The 16,269-nt window shown below is 37.7% G+C and overlaps 1 protein-coding gene across 1 annotated transcript in view; it reads right to left on the bottom strand.

Moving 5' to 3' along the window:
* svep1 (sushi, von Willebrand factor type A, EGF and pentraxin domain containing 1) overlaps positions 1-10,634 on the bottom strand; it is a 55,870-nt gene extending 45,236 nt beyond the window's left edge. The window contains 1 exon segment of the mRNA XM_043243867.1: positions 9,665-10,634. Coding sequence (XP_043099802.1) covers positions 9,665-10,177 — 513 coding nt within the window. The 5' untranslated portion in view covers positions 10,178-10,634.
* Between the last annotated feature and the right edge of the window lie 5,635 nt (positions 10,635-16,269).

Below are 16,269 nucleotides of genomic sequence, written 5' to 3'. Positions count from 1 at the left end.
AAAATATTTTCTCACTCTAAAACGCTTTGATGTGACGGCCGACTTAAGCAACTTCTGGGAGTAAGAACACAGGGTTTTTTTATCAGACCGCCTGGAAACAAAGTTGTTTACGAGGTACCAGGCTGATATAACAAGCACTTTGAACCAGCAGAATCACAAAATGTACACATTTTCAGCTATTTGTGTTTTCCACAATTATTTGTACAGATTACTGTGTTTTTTTGCATGTAGTATAAACAATTTCCCACACTAAATAAACTCTTATAGGTTTTTGTAGGGATGTGAAGAAATATTTTGGGTTCCACAAATATCCTGTCTGAGTAAAAAAAGGTTTTAAAAGAACCATTTTTTACTAAGTGTGAAGAGCATTTTAATAATCTTAAAAACACTTTTTTTCCTCTATAAAGGATCTATAAAGAACCACTGATGCCAGTGAAGAACCTTTATTTTTAATTGTAGCTTATAAAACAGTGGCTAGTTACTTTATATGTCGTCAGAGAGCAGTTCTCATCTAGACGAGCAGAATAAGCTGCAGTGTGGACCAGACCTTATGCTATCAAGTTGAGATCAGATTTTTTTTATGTATATCTAATTGTGTCCCCGTGTTTTTAAGTATGATTAATACAATACAGAAGCAGTTAATCCTGCTTTGTCATACAGACATCTTTGAACATGCCACAGTGTTTGCAGTCTGTCTTAGCATGATCTAAACACTAACATGTGTACAGTATTTGTTTTTAGGCATCAGAAGAGGAGCCGCGGCAGCCCGTGAGTCTCTGCTGTCAGTGATAAGAGAAAGTCCAGAGACTTTCAATGAAAATTTGTTTAGCAGTTTTAGGTCAGTAAAGTGTTTTGAAAAAAAAAAACTAACATTTTACTAACTTTTATTGAGGAAGCATATAGTATTTATCAATAGTAAAGACTAGTTATTTGAGTACCATATCAGCATATTGCTTTCTGAAGCAGTTGTTGTCTGAACCCACAGTGAAGATTATCTGGTGCACTTATTCAATCCCATACTGCCAAAAGAATAACTAGAGAGTACCTGTAATATATGAAATAGTTCATATAAGAAAAGTTAGTCTAATCTTAAATCGGTTAGCAAAATTATGTATTATTTTTTTTTCGTAATGTTACTGGTTCCATTTAAGTTTTTACTTGAATTTAAGCAAATAATGTACTACTGTCTTGCATAAACAGCGTTGGGGTCGACATGCCTGCACAGAATCCTACATTCTTTAATCAGCTGCTAATGCAGACATAATCCTCTGTTCAGTTCCTGTGTTGGGTTAATGGGCATGCTCAGCGAACCATGATCATCAAGCAAGGTATTCTATTTCAAAACCTCTCAGACACCTAACACTTTTCTTTTGTTGTGTGTATATATTTATATATACACTTTTTTTTTTTTTTTTTTTTTATCTTAAATCAAGATGGATGTTCTAGACAAGTAAAAAAAATATTATGACAAGCAAAATAATCTGGCATTAAGAAAAATAATCTTATTTCAAACTGAAAACAAGATTATTTTGAATATCCCATTGGCAGATTTATGCCAAATTCAAGTAAACAATTATTTATTTATTCAACTTATTTATTTATTTTTTAAATTAAAAAACACGATTTTAGGATTTCTAGATATTTTGACAGGAAACAAGTCTGGAAGAGCTTTTTTTGCAGTGTACCATGTTATAAAGCGTAGTTAAATTCAGTAACCTCTTCACAAAACCAGTGTTCTTAACGAAAATCTGATGTTTCTGAGTTGCGTTCCAGATTTTTGAGCTCAGCGGTATGCAGCATGAAAGAAAACTAAAATGTATGTACTAAAAAGTATATCTCGTTCATGGAGTCTAGCTTCTAATAGAGTCGTGGACGTATATCTGTGTGAAGCATTCCAGAATGGAGTAAACATGTGACCAGACTGCAATGAATGCTTGCTTGGAGGTCTGAGGTGTTTTGACATGTTATGGTTCCAGTGGCAAAGAATACCAGCAGCGTGAATACACTGCAAAAACAAGCCCACTAGATGGACCAAACCCTTTCAAGCAATAGTCCTGGGCAGGAGAAAACAGCTCGCTGTGCAATTACTAGATCTTTTTCCACAAGTCTGCAATAAATCCTGTTAAAAAAAACATTTGAGGGTAAACATTTTGCTCTGCAAAGCTGAGCTGTTGAAATCCTAGATATAAACCACAGTTTGATTTTGCACATGGGAGACTCCTGTTGCATGCCTTAGTTTATATGCCTCCCACTGTCCACATGTTCTCCTTTAGTTCTCCTTGAGTGATTGCAATCGATTTCATTTCCTCAACATGTCAGACACACTCGGCCAGCTACACCTTGTTTAGAAGGACAGGAGCAGAGCGTTGGGCTAATGGATAGGGTAGGCCAGTACATCTACCGACTGCTGGAAGTCCCTAGATCCTTATTACAGTTCTCTCTGTCTGTGAAGTGAATTGAAGAGGATGTGCAAGTGTACGTGGATGGATGGAGTTTGAATAAAGGGAGCATAATTGGTCTGGATAACACAGGTTTGTAGAGTATGGTTAGTTGGTTTCTGTCAAAACAACATTTATCAAACCGAGGACAGTGAGACAGCAGAGGAAATAATTTTTTAAAAGAGAGAAGGCCTTGACAATATTTCATCTAATGCAAGGGCAAATTTGGTCTCTCTGGTCCTCTGGTGCTGCCAGCCATGTACTTGGAACTCAGTACAAGAACAAAGTTATGCAAGAGCAAAAAGAGTCAGGATTTAGTCCGTTAAATTAGATTTCTCTTATTTTGTATCTTCATGCCAGGACTGAGAGAGACAGAAAATTTAGCAGTTCTTTTTATGAAATGCATTGTGACATTCCCTGTAATTAAAAGCAAATTCGAATGATAGGAGAAAATACTTGTGAAACCAAACAAGCCTCATCAATATAACTCTTGGCTTGCTAAATGACAAGAGGTAAAGGACAGAAAAAGCCACAAGCCACCAAATAAATGTCTGTGAAAGAGACCAAAACACTTTGAAGGAAAAACAATTAGGATAAAATGGTACTTAAATATGAATTGTTGACTTGAGATGCAGGATATTAGTTTTGTGGACCATGTGGTTTAAAGAAATAATTCTTTTATCGTCATTCATGTAACTAAATTGCTTAAACCATAGTGTGAATTAACAGAAAAATTTATAAAATATTCAATAAACAAGCTTTGTACTGCTGCGTGCATCAGACATTCTCATACAGTATTTGTTCTTAGTATTAAATGCTTTTTTGGTGCGGATATTAAATGCTTTGAGAATTGTGCTGTTTTTTTATAAAATTCCACTGATTATATTGTCATATTGTAAACCTCATGTAAATGTTTAAAAAATTATTTTCCTTAGATGAAAGAACTTATTATTTAGTCCCATATATGCAAGCATTCTTATAGCAACACTTCTAGCAAAAGTCTGATGCACAAAGAATGGACAAAAGTTGCTTTAGATAAAGACATCATAACACATATGTAACAAGGGGGGTCTTAGACCCCATCCTTTGTTTACCATCTACTGTCCACCATTTTTCTCTATTAAACCAAAGCTTTGTTTTTGCGCTACAGACGTTTTCTGCCCTGAGGCTGAGCAGGAGAAATCTCTGACAGTTAAACTCTAATCTCTCCTCTCTATTACAGTGATCCTGTCTCTGTTTGGGCTTCCCTGACATTCAGTTTAGTTTAAAAAAAGCCTCTGGGGAATGGAGCAGAAGAGTGTCAGTGTTCCTCAATCCACCCCAGCTGGACCTAAATAAAAAACACCTGGTTGATAGTGATATCACTGATATTGACTGAGAGGACAGTTAGCTGTTTTATGTGGAGTGAGTTATAGATTGGCATTACCGTAATAGGGAAAAATCTATTTAGAAAACAGTATTTAAATTATTTTAAAAGTCCCATAAAATTCAGACTGCGTGGTCTTGATGGCTTTTGATCGAAACCTCCTAGCACTGGAACCCATCCGCCCATCAAATAAATAATGCAGACAAATGGAGTATACTAGTTTAAGAAATGTACAAATTATAATTTAGAACCATAACTACATGGTTGCCTGTGAATAATAACAGTGCATAATTTGATATTATGTAACTCCACTGTGTAATTGTGAAACATGTTTTTCTTCACAAAAATGGCTTTCCCTTGTGATCATGGTTGAACTTTTGGATGATCTGTGCAAGACACAACAGTGAGAATTTAATCAAATAATGAAAAAAATTAAAAATCCTATCCATATTGTATTTATAGCTACATCCAAAGCCAAATAGAGCACTCCATCCTAAAACTAGCTTTGGTTCTCATCTTGGAAAGCATTGTGAGGGCAGTCACTGAAATATCTAGAAATTCACAACAGTCTAGGTAGGATATTTTCCAGACCATCGTCTAGGAATCGCACAGGTCACTAATGGGGGAGAGAGGAATCTATTTTCAGTGAGAACAGACTGTGTGTTGCTGTTGACAGGCTGAACTGTTATCCATTTCAGCACTTCCGTGGCTTCTCCTCTGTGGTATGTCCTACCCTTCCCCCTCAATACACATGTACACAAGCACATATGAGAACGCTTAGAACTGCAGACGCGCACAATGGACAGCAAGTGCTACTTAGAGTGTTGTGGGTGAAACCTGACTGTTTGCTTTTTGCTTTGAACTCTAAAAGACATAACTGTGGCCTTAGTTGTGAGGTATTTTAAGTGAGACTCCTGGAAAGCCTGTACAGAGCTGCCAATTACTAGCCTTCATATCATAGTGTGGTCACAGGCACAGAGCAGGCGCCTTTGCATAGAGCCCTTATTAAGATGGTCTGCCTCTGGAATTTTACAGTCCTTTTAGATAAATAGCGCTTCTGACACTTTATGTTCTTTTAGAAAAATATTGCCTCCTCATATTTAGAATGAGTGTTTTAGAATAATAACAGCACTACAAATGTTTCAGTAGTTTTTAAGAATAATAGGGCTTTAGGACCTTTACAGTCTTTCATCAGTGCCTTTGTTTTTCTTTTGGTAATTGTACTGACAGAATGGATTTGCAACAGATGCAGGTTTCAAAGTAAAGTGCACATTTTGCAAGCATTGATAAACCTTTGTCCTTTTTATTATTTATATTATCACATTTTGATAATGTCATACAAGTATAAAAGGCAGAAATCTGAAAAGTGTGACAGTGATATTTAAACCAGCAATTTAATATTTTGTTATTAGTTAAATATTGGCATGTGACAGATGAGTTTGGATTAACTATGCTCAGACCAAGTTGAAACCAAACTGAAAATTAATGAAAATTTAGTCAAATACCCCCAAATGTTGTGGTTGTTTGGTTTTGGACCTTTGTTTAATCATTTTTAACAAATGTTCACTAGCCCTACCCTATGGACCTATTTTATATGTTATAAAAGCATAATTTGTGGAACTTCACTCATAATTTGAAACATTGTCAGACATCACCTGTTGCCATTTATGAATCCCATAGCCACAGTGGTCTCTTAAAACAAAAATAACATCTGGGAGTTGCAGGTGATTCAGGATGATGAAGTGGGCCTCTGCATATGTTAGTTACGCTCTCCTGGTGGTGCATGTACGCAGCTGGTGGAAAAACGCATGCTTTTATCTTTTCATGCTTCAGAGCAGAAATGTGACCTCTTGAATTGTGACAGAGAAGAGCTCACTCTACGGGGCCATTAATAGTGCAAACAGAACAGAAACTATGTCTTTTGTCTATTATTTTCTTCCATTTTTCTCTCAACAATATCATGCGTTTTTGCCAGTAGACTGTGCTGGTGGTGCTCTACAGTCAGACTGAGAACACCATCACCGCTCTATATTTGACTTACTCCACCGTCCAGTAACCACTAATCACTGTGTTGAAGCGTTTTGCAGTTTATAAATGTTCCAAAGTGCATTTGCGTGTGTAGATCTCAGGGTGTGGAATAGGGTTCTCCTGGATCTGAAAGTTGTGGTTAATAGCAGGAATAATGTGAGAGCAGACTAGGTGAAAACTGCAGGCTAGACTAATTATTTAGCAATAATACAATTATAACTATATGCTACGGTAGCTATGTGGAGGTTTGTTACCAAATGAGCAGAAACATTATTAGACTCAACCCACTAAGGGTCTCAAATTCAGTGGTGCTTTTTGACTTGAACTGCTCCCCATTTTTGCCACTTTTTTCAAATTTACGTTTAAATGTACATATACGTATAGTCGTGATTATAATGCATTTGTGATTTGTAGATAAATATGAATTAATGAATGAATATAGAGCCTTATCATATATTTCTAGACAGCAAAAGCACTTTAAAATCACGTGAAGGGATCTCTCCTCAACCACCACCAAATAGGTATAATAAGATAAGAATGTTTAAAATATTTTTTAGAAAAACATTCTGTCTGAAAAAATATTTTGAAATTTGGCAAGAAATAAATATATTAAATGCATTCATCATGAAAATGCCCATGCCATTATAGGATTGTATTAAATTACATGACTTTTCCAGATCTAGAAATCACTTTTCTAAAATTAGACCACCTGGAATTCTTAGTATGCATTAGTCATATCTGGATTGCTATTTATTTGAACTTATTTTAAGTTGATAGCAGAGCATAATTTTATCTATGTGGACAAAGAAACAATAACGCATGAGATGCGTTTTACCCATCCAACCAAGTATTCTTGCTTCCCATCAGAATGAATGCTGGACAACTGATGGATGAAGACCAGATGAAGGTTTTCTTGTGCCATCATGTTGAATTAATTTTACCGTCACATGTGTGTCCCAGACAATAAGACCATTTTTATTCTTGTCTCATGCTGTCTCTCATTGTTGATCCATCCCTTTGTTAGGCATATTTCTGCTGCTTACGTTTTTCAGTCTATCAAACGTCTGATTTATAGGTGCTATAAACCAATTTATGGTAAAGGTAAACGCATGCAATTCGTGACTAAAGGTAAAGCGCTCAGTAACAAGCAGCCAAGCAATCTGTGTCTCAAACACAACTTAGAGATGCAATTAAGCCCATAAATGGGACTAAAACTGATTCATTGTAAAACATGTTGCCTCTTCAGACAGTTAAAGACCGAAGGGCTCTTATCTGGCTGTCTGCAGACATATCTGTGGCTCTTAGGCTGGTTTAAAGGCATTCCTGGCTGTTTTATCAGGGTTCGTAGAGTACAGGCTGTCTCTCATAAGGATCTCCCTAATCAGTCTTAATTAATAACACAAATACAGCCTCAGGAAGTGCCAGAGTTTCATCAGTGCATGCGTGCCAAAAAGAAGCATTCTGTACAGCCATTTCTATTTCACTGTTACGACTTTCTTGGTTTCTTATTCGCTCAGCCCTTTTTATAGCTTTTTGTGAAAAACACTCATTCTACAATAATATAGATAGATAAAACGTTGTACCTGTAAAGCATTCATAGTAAAGTTCCAGTCATGTATCATGTATTTGTATCAACACCAAACATCACGTTTGTGTGTTTTGACAGCTGTCCCAGTTCTTTCATTCTGTTCCTTTGCTTTTATGTCCCTTTGCTTTAATTTTGCACAGCACATTCTGAGGCCTGCTGACAGATGTTTTCGCAGACACAATATGAGATATTTGGACACGTTGGTCTGTCTAGACTCGATGACAGTAACGCTCCTGCTGCTTTGTGCTTCAAAAACCAGGTCAGAGGGGTCAATGGCGCTTTAAAGAAACATTCTCTGGAATTTCTGATGGGGGATTGTAGGAGGAAGGGTCACATAGGGATGACAGGGGAGGGATGTATTCTACCAATAAATATATAAAATATAAGTACCCTTTTCACCTTCACTCTATTTGCATGAGATAAATGAACAGTCTTTTTTGAGGACTCTTGATATATGTATGAGTGAGTGATTGCGTTTTCAAATGTGCTTATGTAGAATTCCCATTGACTTCCCCTTCTTAATAGAATCCCTGCTGGGGGAAACGAAGAATCCTGCTCCAGATCAGCATTCATTGGAAATAGGAAATTTCAAATCCATTTGGTCAAGGACTTCGATGTAATGACTCCCTATGGAGGCTGATCAGAAAAGCAGGCAAAGAATTTGGAAAGCACTAAAAGCATTCACTAACTTTCAGAAGGACAGCAGAGAGAAAGAGGTTTATGGAGAGCTAGTTCTGCTCTGGTTTGGCAAGTGGAAAAGGGGTTGGGGATCTGGCAACCCATGATGCCCACTAAGTGCAGACAAACACTGTGGTTAGAGCAAAAATCAGCAAGAGTGCTGAAGAGAGATTACATAAGAACTTAGGTGTCTGTCTGTCTATCTATCTATCTGTCTGTCTTTCAATCTATCTATTCAGTGTGTCTAGACAGTTTTCTTTATAGTTGAGATTATCATTGTAGTTAATGGCAGATTCTCAATTCAGTTTTGAATGGCTCACCACCCTGCTGTTTATAGCATGTTGGATTTGTGAGACTACACAATGCAGCTTTTATCCATCATCAGCCATAGCAAAATAAAATAAAATGCATTTAGAGCCAACCCAACATTTCATTCTCCACATGCAGTGGAGTAAATGAATTAGAGGCTTGGCAGTTGAGGATGTTCTTGCTAAAGGGCAAATCTGATCAGAGAGGTTTGGCCTCTCTGTGCTCTTCGGCTGGGCAGTAGAACTGTGGATAAGGCCTTCGACCTCTGCAGCTCTGAAAGATTGAAAATGTGTCTGGTAAAAGCTTCCAGACCTCCACGCCATTTAGACTCAACGGAAGGAGCCAAAAACCATGAAATATTACAGTTCGACTGCAATGCCAATTAATTGCATATGAACAAAAGGACTTTCCTGCTGTGCTTCCATAACAACTTAATACATTTGCAGATCTGGCTTAGCAAAACCATTTTTCAAACCACAAATGTCATTCAGGACAAGAAAAATGTCTGAAAACATGGACGTCATAATCATTTGTAACGGAAAAAGGGAGTAGAAGCTGCAGTAGGCTGCAAGATGAGGCAATAAATCATTTTGCTGCAATTTATAGCATTGCTGTTAAGTGAGACTGGGTTAGTTAAAAGAAAAGTTAATTTATTAGATATGAGTCACCACTGTTGCTGTCTGCTCCCTTTGTCTGGATCTTGAAGTTTTCAAGTTGATCCAACTTGAAACCAACAACCCTTGTATTTCCCTGTTTGTATTTCTTTAGTTCAAGTTGACAGGGCACAGATCAACCTGCATGGCCCTAACTTTTTTTAAAGTACGGCCATGGTTCTACATAAATAGATGGTTTCTCTGGTTATCTTTCCCAAATCAGAGTGAACAGGAAACCATGTGGTGTTAACTTAGAGATTACATCTGGAGATACCTTGCCAGGAATGGAGACTTTTATGTGTTGTTCATCAATCACTTTGCGGTCCTGTTTCTGCTAAATGTGCTTCAGTTATTTAAATTAAATTGCTATTTATTTGTTTATTAGTTGAATACCATTAAATAGCAGTGGAGGAACACTGAATGCATTCAGCATAAATCAAAGTTCATCTCACACAACTCATTCTAGATTAGGTGGCTAGACTCTTAATGTTAAGGTCTGTCATTTATCTTCATTATATCCTGTTATCTATTACATTTCATTTAGTGTTCAATTTCTTCCTCACATCCACATGCTCAGACAATGTGATTACACAGCTGCTCTTACCGCTGCACGCTGGAAGGCCCCCCTGGTGTAGGTGCCACCTCCTCTGTAGGTGATGGAGGGGATCTCTTTGCTGAAGAGCGAGCACTTGTGTTGGTGGGCTTTAGGAGCAGACACATAGTCCGCTCTTGTAACCACATGACTCTTGGAACTAAATGTCACCAGCGCTACACGTGTTGCCTCCGGCGCCACCGGAAAATCTGACAGCAGCTTCCGCACGAATCTCAGCTCACTTCCAAAGTTGGAAGCTCCTACACTGGACGACTCGTCCACGAGGAAGACCAGATCCAGACAGCCTCCCTGTTCTCGAAGAAGACGCACGTTCCTCCGGAAGACCTGGCCGAGACGTTCCACTTTGTTTTCTGCGCTCTCAGAGAGGTTTTGCCGGGTTTGGACCGCCTGACGCAAAGCCTTCAGGGATAACTGCTGTGCCTGGCCCGGCCAACCGGTACAGCATAACCAGTACAGAAGCAGTAAGGTTAACCTTAAAGTCAATGCAATTCTGAATGTCACCATGATAATGCCACAAGCTCCAGCGTCCTGTAGTGAGGGAATATTGAGGTGTATAAGTTTGTTGAAGTCCTTCTTATCGTTTCGTTTTCTCTATCTGTTCCAAGCAGGGTGAGTCTCCTATCTCTCCGCTGGTCTCAGGCATCTGTGGAGCTCCTGCATTTCAGACACCCTCCAAATGCGTCTCCCCTCTCTCTTAAAATCATTTAAAAAGAGCGAGACAGGGAAAAAAAAAGTTTGGTGAGCATGAGCGAGGGTGTGTGTGTGCTGGTGCGAGACTAAGGGAAGGAGTGAGAGAGAGCAGCGGCGGAGGAGGAAAAAAGGGGCAGTCTGAGGCGTGAGTGTCTCTCTCTTTTCTTCTTGTCCCGTTTTCTTGCTTATTCTCTACTTGTTCTGCCCTTCTCTCTTTTTCCCCTGCTTGTCCTAGAGTGCTTGAGTGAGGTTGTATGTCATTGGAGCACTCCAGACTGTCTGTCAGCCAATGCCTTTGTGAGAGAATAAGGTTGTGTGTGTGTGTGAGGGATAATGAGAGAGAGAGAGAGAGAGAGAGAGAGAGAGACACGTTTGTCTATCGGCCTGTCAACATGCCCAAAGAAAACATCAGCACAGGGCCTGTTGATCAAATCCATATGTCAGGCACTCGTCTTCTCTCGGACTAACACTCTCACCAAACTACCAGGCAAATACCAACACAGCCATCTGCTAATGAGAATAATCACGAGGAGCTTTGGACAAAACAAGCATGAAATGGACACAAAAGCAACACAATTTACTTGACAAGCAGAAAAGCTCTTAACAGGTTTTAAATCAAAGCAGTTGTATTAAGAGTCCACATGTCATGCGAGTTTTGTAAGCAGAGCCTCCACTCTTTATTACTTCCTTTTGTTTTCTCTTGGGGGCTTGTGGGGAGAGAAATCTCAAGTAGGATCTGACCCCCCTCTCCAGGTCCTTTTATATGTTCCTCCTTTCTTTTGTGATTTTTATCTGTAACCAAAACAAAGTCTCAATGCTAAACGCAGGCTTAGGTGGGCAGGCCACAGTTTGGCTGTGTAACAGAACATTTTCAGCCAGGCTGAAACTTAAATTAATACAAATGAATGCCATGTGTGAATCCCAGCTGTCATGGCTTTGACAGGACAAAACGGATGAGGATTTTCAGTATTGTGAGATTATAGCTCAAAGAGCTCCTGATTCATGACTGAACCAATATGCTGGGTGTTAAGTGTGGTCTATAAAGTTAATTGTGAACTTTGTGTCTGAGAGCAAAAGAGGACAGCAGTGTTTGGTTTGCCAGTGCCTAAGAAGCACTGGGACACACATCCCTGCTCACCATAAAGAGACTCAAAAACAGCCCTGATTTATATATATATAAACTGTATGTATATATATATATATATATATATATATATATATATATATATATATATATATATATATATATATATATATATATATATATACAAACACATTTCAAGTCATGCACAAGCACCATAAATAAACTCTAATATAAATATAATGTAAATCAGTCTCCTGTTTTTCATCTGATTAGCAGTATGGTGGTGACACATTCTTGATATTTATCCAAACAAGAGGGGGATATGTCAAGATAATACAAACACCTAATTTCTTGTAGCATTAGCGTTAATCACTCTTACTTATGTCTTACTTGCATATCTATCTGAAAAATGTCTGTGTTTGTTCTGATGTGAGAAATTTTAACAGAAGAGTTTACAAATAGGAGATTTACAATACAAAAAAGGCTTTTTTCTCATTGAATACTTGGCAAAGCGAAGTGTCTTATATAAAACCCCAAAAATAGTAGAATAGTGCCCTCTACTGGTTAATAGGGGTACTTGCTATCGAGTGCTTTTCATAATTGTAAGTGAAACTATTTTTCATCATATAACAACGGTCCTGAACCTAGGGATAGGAAAAACGTAGAAAAAACATTTACATACTTGCATTTGTAGTTTACAGAGACTGTCCATAGGCGTAATGGTTTTTAATACTGTACGTTTTTTTATTTTCGCCCTACAGCAACCCCTACATCTAAACCTACCCCGTACAGAACACTACTGACATTTTTTTGAATTTCATAAAACATATTTTTTTTAGCCTTTTGTTTAATGGGGACACAGGAAGTGTCCTCATAAACCATGCTTACATTGTAGTACCCGTGTCATTATGCATATTTGTGTCCTTATAAACCACAAATGAAAGTACATGCATTCTGCTGTACAAATGAGAATTTTTTTGATTATTGTAAATATAATATTAAAGAGAGAATTACTACAGCTTAAAAAGATGGATGTTTATGTTTATGTCAGTGCAAATTCATGAAAGTTTTAATTTATTCAGCTGGCTCCATCTATTGGGGAAAGAATGCATGCACACCCCGCATAGGCCGTTGTTGGATACTCCATTATTTGACCCCCTAAAATCTAAATTCTAGATGTTTAACATTTTTTCCAGAGGCTATGTACAAGCTAATGTATAATGTTGTAAAAGTTAACACAGAACACTCATATATTACATAAAAAAAATATATATATATATGTGTGTGTGTGTGTGTGTGTGTGTGTGTGCGCGTGTGTGTGTTGGATGTGATTAACTGCAATTAATCATTTAAAAGCACTAGTAAAATATAAAGAAATAAGATTTTAATGTTGAATTTAGTTATACTTCATATGCTTTTGAATGGTGTGAAAAATATGCTATTTAAAGCCAGATGTTGTAGTTATAGCATACACCAGCAGGGGCTAATGGGGACATCTAACAAGCCTTACCATACATGGCATGCTCTCCAGAATGATAATATCCCTCCCTCTGATACAACCAACCAGCAAGTAACAAATCGGTGCTTCATGACTGTGAACAGCTGCCTTTTTAAGCACCGTTTAAAATTACACATTAAAACATATTACAATATTGTGTTTTCACATTTTAGCATAGCTTTATTTTGGCAAAGCTTTGCTTTAGCTTAAGCTAAATAGTATTTTTTTGTTTGTTTGTTTGTTTGTTTTGAGTATGCAAATAGTAGTCGAATACTGTATGTTGGCTAGCATTAGCCCAGAACGCAACACATCTTACGTTCTAAAATTAGTATGTTCATTCGTATTTGTTTTCAGTTCTTGTATTTTTGTTGTAATGGTTGTTCAGTGGAAGGCATCTGTTCCCGTTGTGTCTGTCCTCAAACAGCCAGCTCCCACCATGAAATATAACGATTGGTGTAGTGGTGCAGGTTCTCTGATATTTTTAGCACAATCTATGACGTAGACATGAATAATTCATGAGCTCTGCGGTTGAATGATGGACCACACCATGATTTGGCGTCACAATATATTAGTGACGCAATATTATACGGTCTGCAAAGAAAAGACTGAACATGTTTAACTCAATAATCCGCTTAAAATAATATATAATACGTGTGTGAAATGTGAAACACTTTACAGCTGCATTTCGGAGAGAAGAATGTGGTCTTTCCAAGAAGTAAGAACATGTTGTTCCTCGCGTGCACTTAAGAACAGAGATGGGAGGAAAAAACAGTTACTGTCCTTTTCTCTAGTGTTTACAGAAAAGCTGACACAGTGCGGTCTTGATCCACGGTGGATGAGAAAGTAATCTGTTAATTCACACACTAAAATAAATGTTCAAACACGTGCAAAAACCAGAAGACCCCAGGGGAGAAAAAGTGGATGTCTCTGATGGGACAGCAGAGCGCAGGAATGAAAAACAGAGCGAGGGAGGAGAGGAAAAAGGGGGAAACCGAAGAGACTGGATTGAACCAGAGTTCCAAAAACATGATCACGCTGAGGAGAGCGTGAGGAGAGGAGTGAAAACGGAGAACACTGGGAAGAGAGGTAGAGACCGGGCCGGCAAATAGGAAGAAAGAGAAAAGCTGTATTCCAGAAAAGCAAAACAAACATGACACGGGATTTAAAGGAATAGTTCATCATTTTGTTCCAAACCTGTGTAACTTTCCTAATTCTGCAGAACACAAACAAGAATGTTTTGAAGAACATTGGTTTTACTGACTTTATAGATTAAGAAAAAAAGTCAGTAACATGATCACAGATTTTTTTTAATATATTTTGGGGATTACGGTTTAACTCATGATTTAATTAAATTCAGTGGACAAGTCTGTTTTAAAGACTCAGAATTGAGAAGTGACAGGCATTGCTTAAGCCTTAATATTGATATTATCAGATGATGAAAGAGGGTGAGCAGTTGAACAATTATGGTTCGCTAAATGTAATTAACACTCTGCTCTATTGTGCTGATGATGAAAACACTGATCCCAAAGCGCTGTGATTGATCACTGAAACACCCACCTTTGATTAAAAACAAAACACAGCATCTCACTCTACAATAAATGAAATACACAGACAATCACGAAGAGGGTGGGAGAAAACAAAAGCAGTGTTGAATCACGCAACTCTGTGTGTTGCATAGTCCATCTAAATATAAATATCATTCACTCTTCTTCATGTCGTTCCAAACCTGTGCATTTTTTTAAAAAACACAGAAGAAGATATTTTGATAAGACCGGGTTCAAACAACATTCACTGACCACTCTGTACAAAAAATACACTTTTCTAAACATCCTTTGTGTTCCACATAACCAAGAATCATAGGTTTCAAACGTTTCGCTATACATGTAAATAAATTATGTTTGCACACAAAGATATGCTTATCAGTTATAGGCAAAACAAAAGAAACAGTTCAGTCGGACAGACCATAAGCATGAATACTGTAGAACTGTACATGACACAAAAACATAAGTCAATATTATTTTATTACTCTGAGTGCGTTCTGTATTTTGATAAAGATTTATGTTCTTGGACATAGTATTCCTAGAGCACATGTGCTCTGTGTATGGTAAACAGACGTATCAGATTACACTTCCTAGAAATACTCGTGCGCCCCTCGCTACATGCCTCTCTTATTCTTTTTTCTTCACTTACACTTATTATCCCTTTCTTTCACAAGTTCATGTCTAAGTTTCTAAGTCTCTCTATTCACACAAACACATATAGCGTGCCACATGTTACACGTACTGAAATACAGTCTGGCCTGTTCTCCATTCCCTCTCCATCATACCTATTAAGGGAACTTCAGGCACATTGCGTAACCCTTCTTCTCATGTTGTGGTAAATAAAGTGTCCAGGCACCAAATCTGGTACGTGTGGCAGAGCATTGAGGTCAACAGCTCAAAACCTGTTCTGCCTTTATTCGGTTTCAGAAACAATATATGCATAGGGCAGAATAGCATTTGCTGTCAATCACGACATTGTTCAGTGGCACCGTATTTAAAATTTAGACCTATATGCATATAACGTTCTGCGCTATTTCTAAGTCATTCATCAAATGAGTGTGACACTTTGCGTGCAAACGGATTTGTGCAGAAGAGCAGATGCTCTTTTGAATGTCTGAAATTCATATTATAATCATTTATGCATATTTTATTTTAATTAGAATAATATTGTTTACTCACATTACTGTGTTGATATAATATGCAGCTATACTAAAATATGTGAAATTTTAATTATTCACCAGTGTGATATAAACCGGGTGAAGTGAAATGTCATGGGCCATGCCCATTGATTAAAAAAAATATATTACTGTGTCAACCAGCTGTAAATTAGCAGAAAAGGATAATATCATGGACAATGTCTCTCTATTTCCTGCTCCCGATATCTCTGAACTGAAGTGTCTCTTAATACAATCTGGTTGTAGTTCAGTTTTCTCTGTGGTCAGCTGGGCTTGTTTGTCTTGTCGAGCTCTGTTTTTGGGTTGATATTGTCATTGCTAAGATTTTTTCCAGCCACTGGGCAGTAAACAGAACTAAAAGCTTTGGGTATTAATTAACCTCATATCTCTGCAAATCTCAATGGTTTCTAGTGCCCTCTTATCACTGAGAAAGAAGAGTATTTGTGTGCGGCATTTGAGAAGACAGAGGCCGAGAGACAAAGGGTATAGTGGCCATATCAATGTGAGCAACCATTTATCAGCGTGTTGAAGGCTAAATGTTGCTGACATTTGACAATGCAGTTTAAACTCAATGCTCTTTCTTTCCCACCAGCCATGGTCATTCTTTG

The sequence above is a fragment of the Puntigrus tetrazona genome, chromosome 7, assembly GCF_018831695.1.
Source record: "Puntigrus tetrazona isolate hp1 chromosome 7, ASM1883169v1, whole genome shotgun sequence".
Lineage (NCBI taxonomy): Eukaryota > Metazoa > Chordata > Actinopteri > Cypriniformes > Cyprinidae > Puntigrus > Puntigrus tetrazona.
Note: the sequence above shows the minus strand (reverse complement) of the source record. Positions and strands in the feature narration are given on the sequence as shown.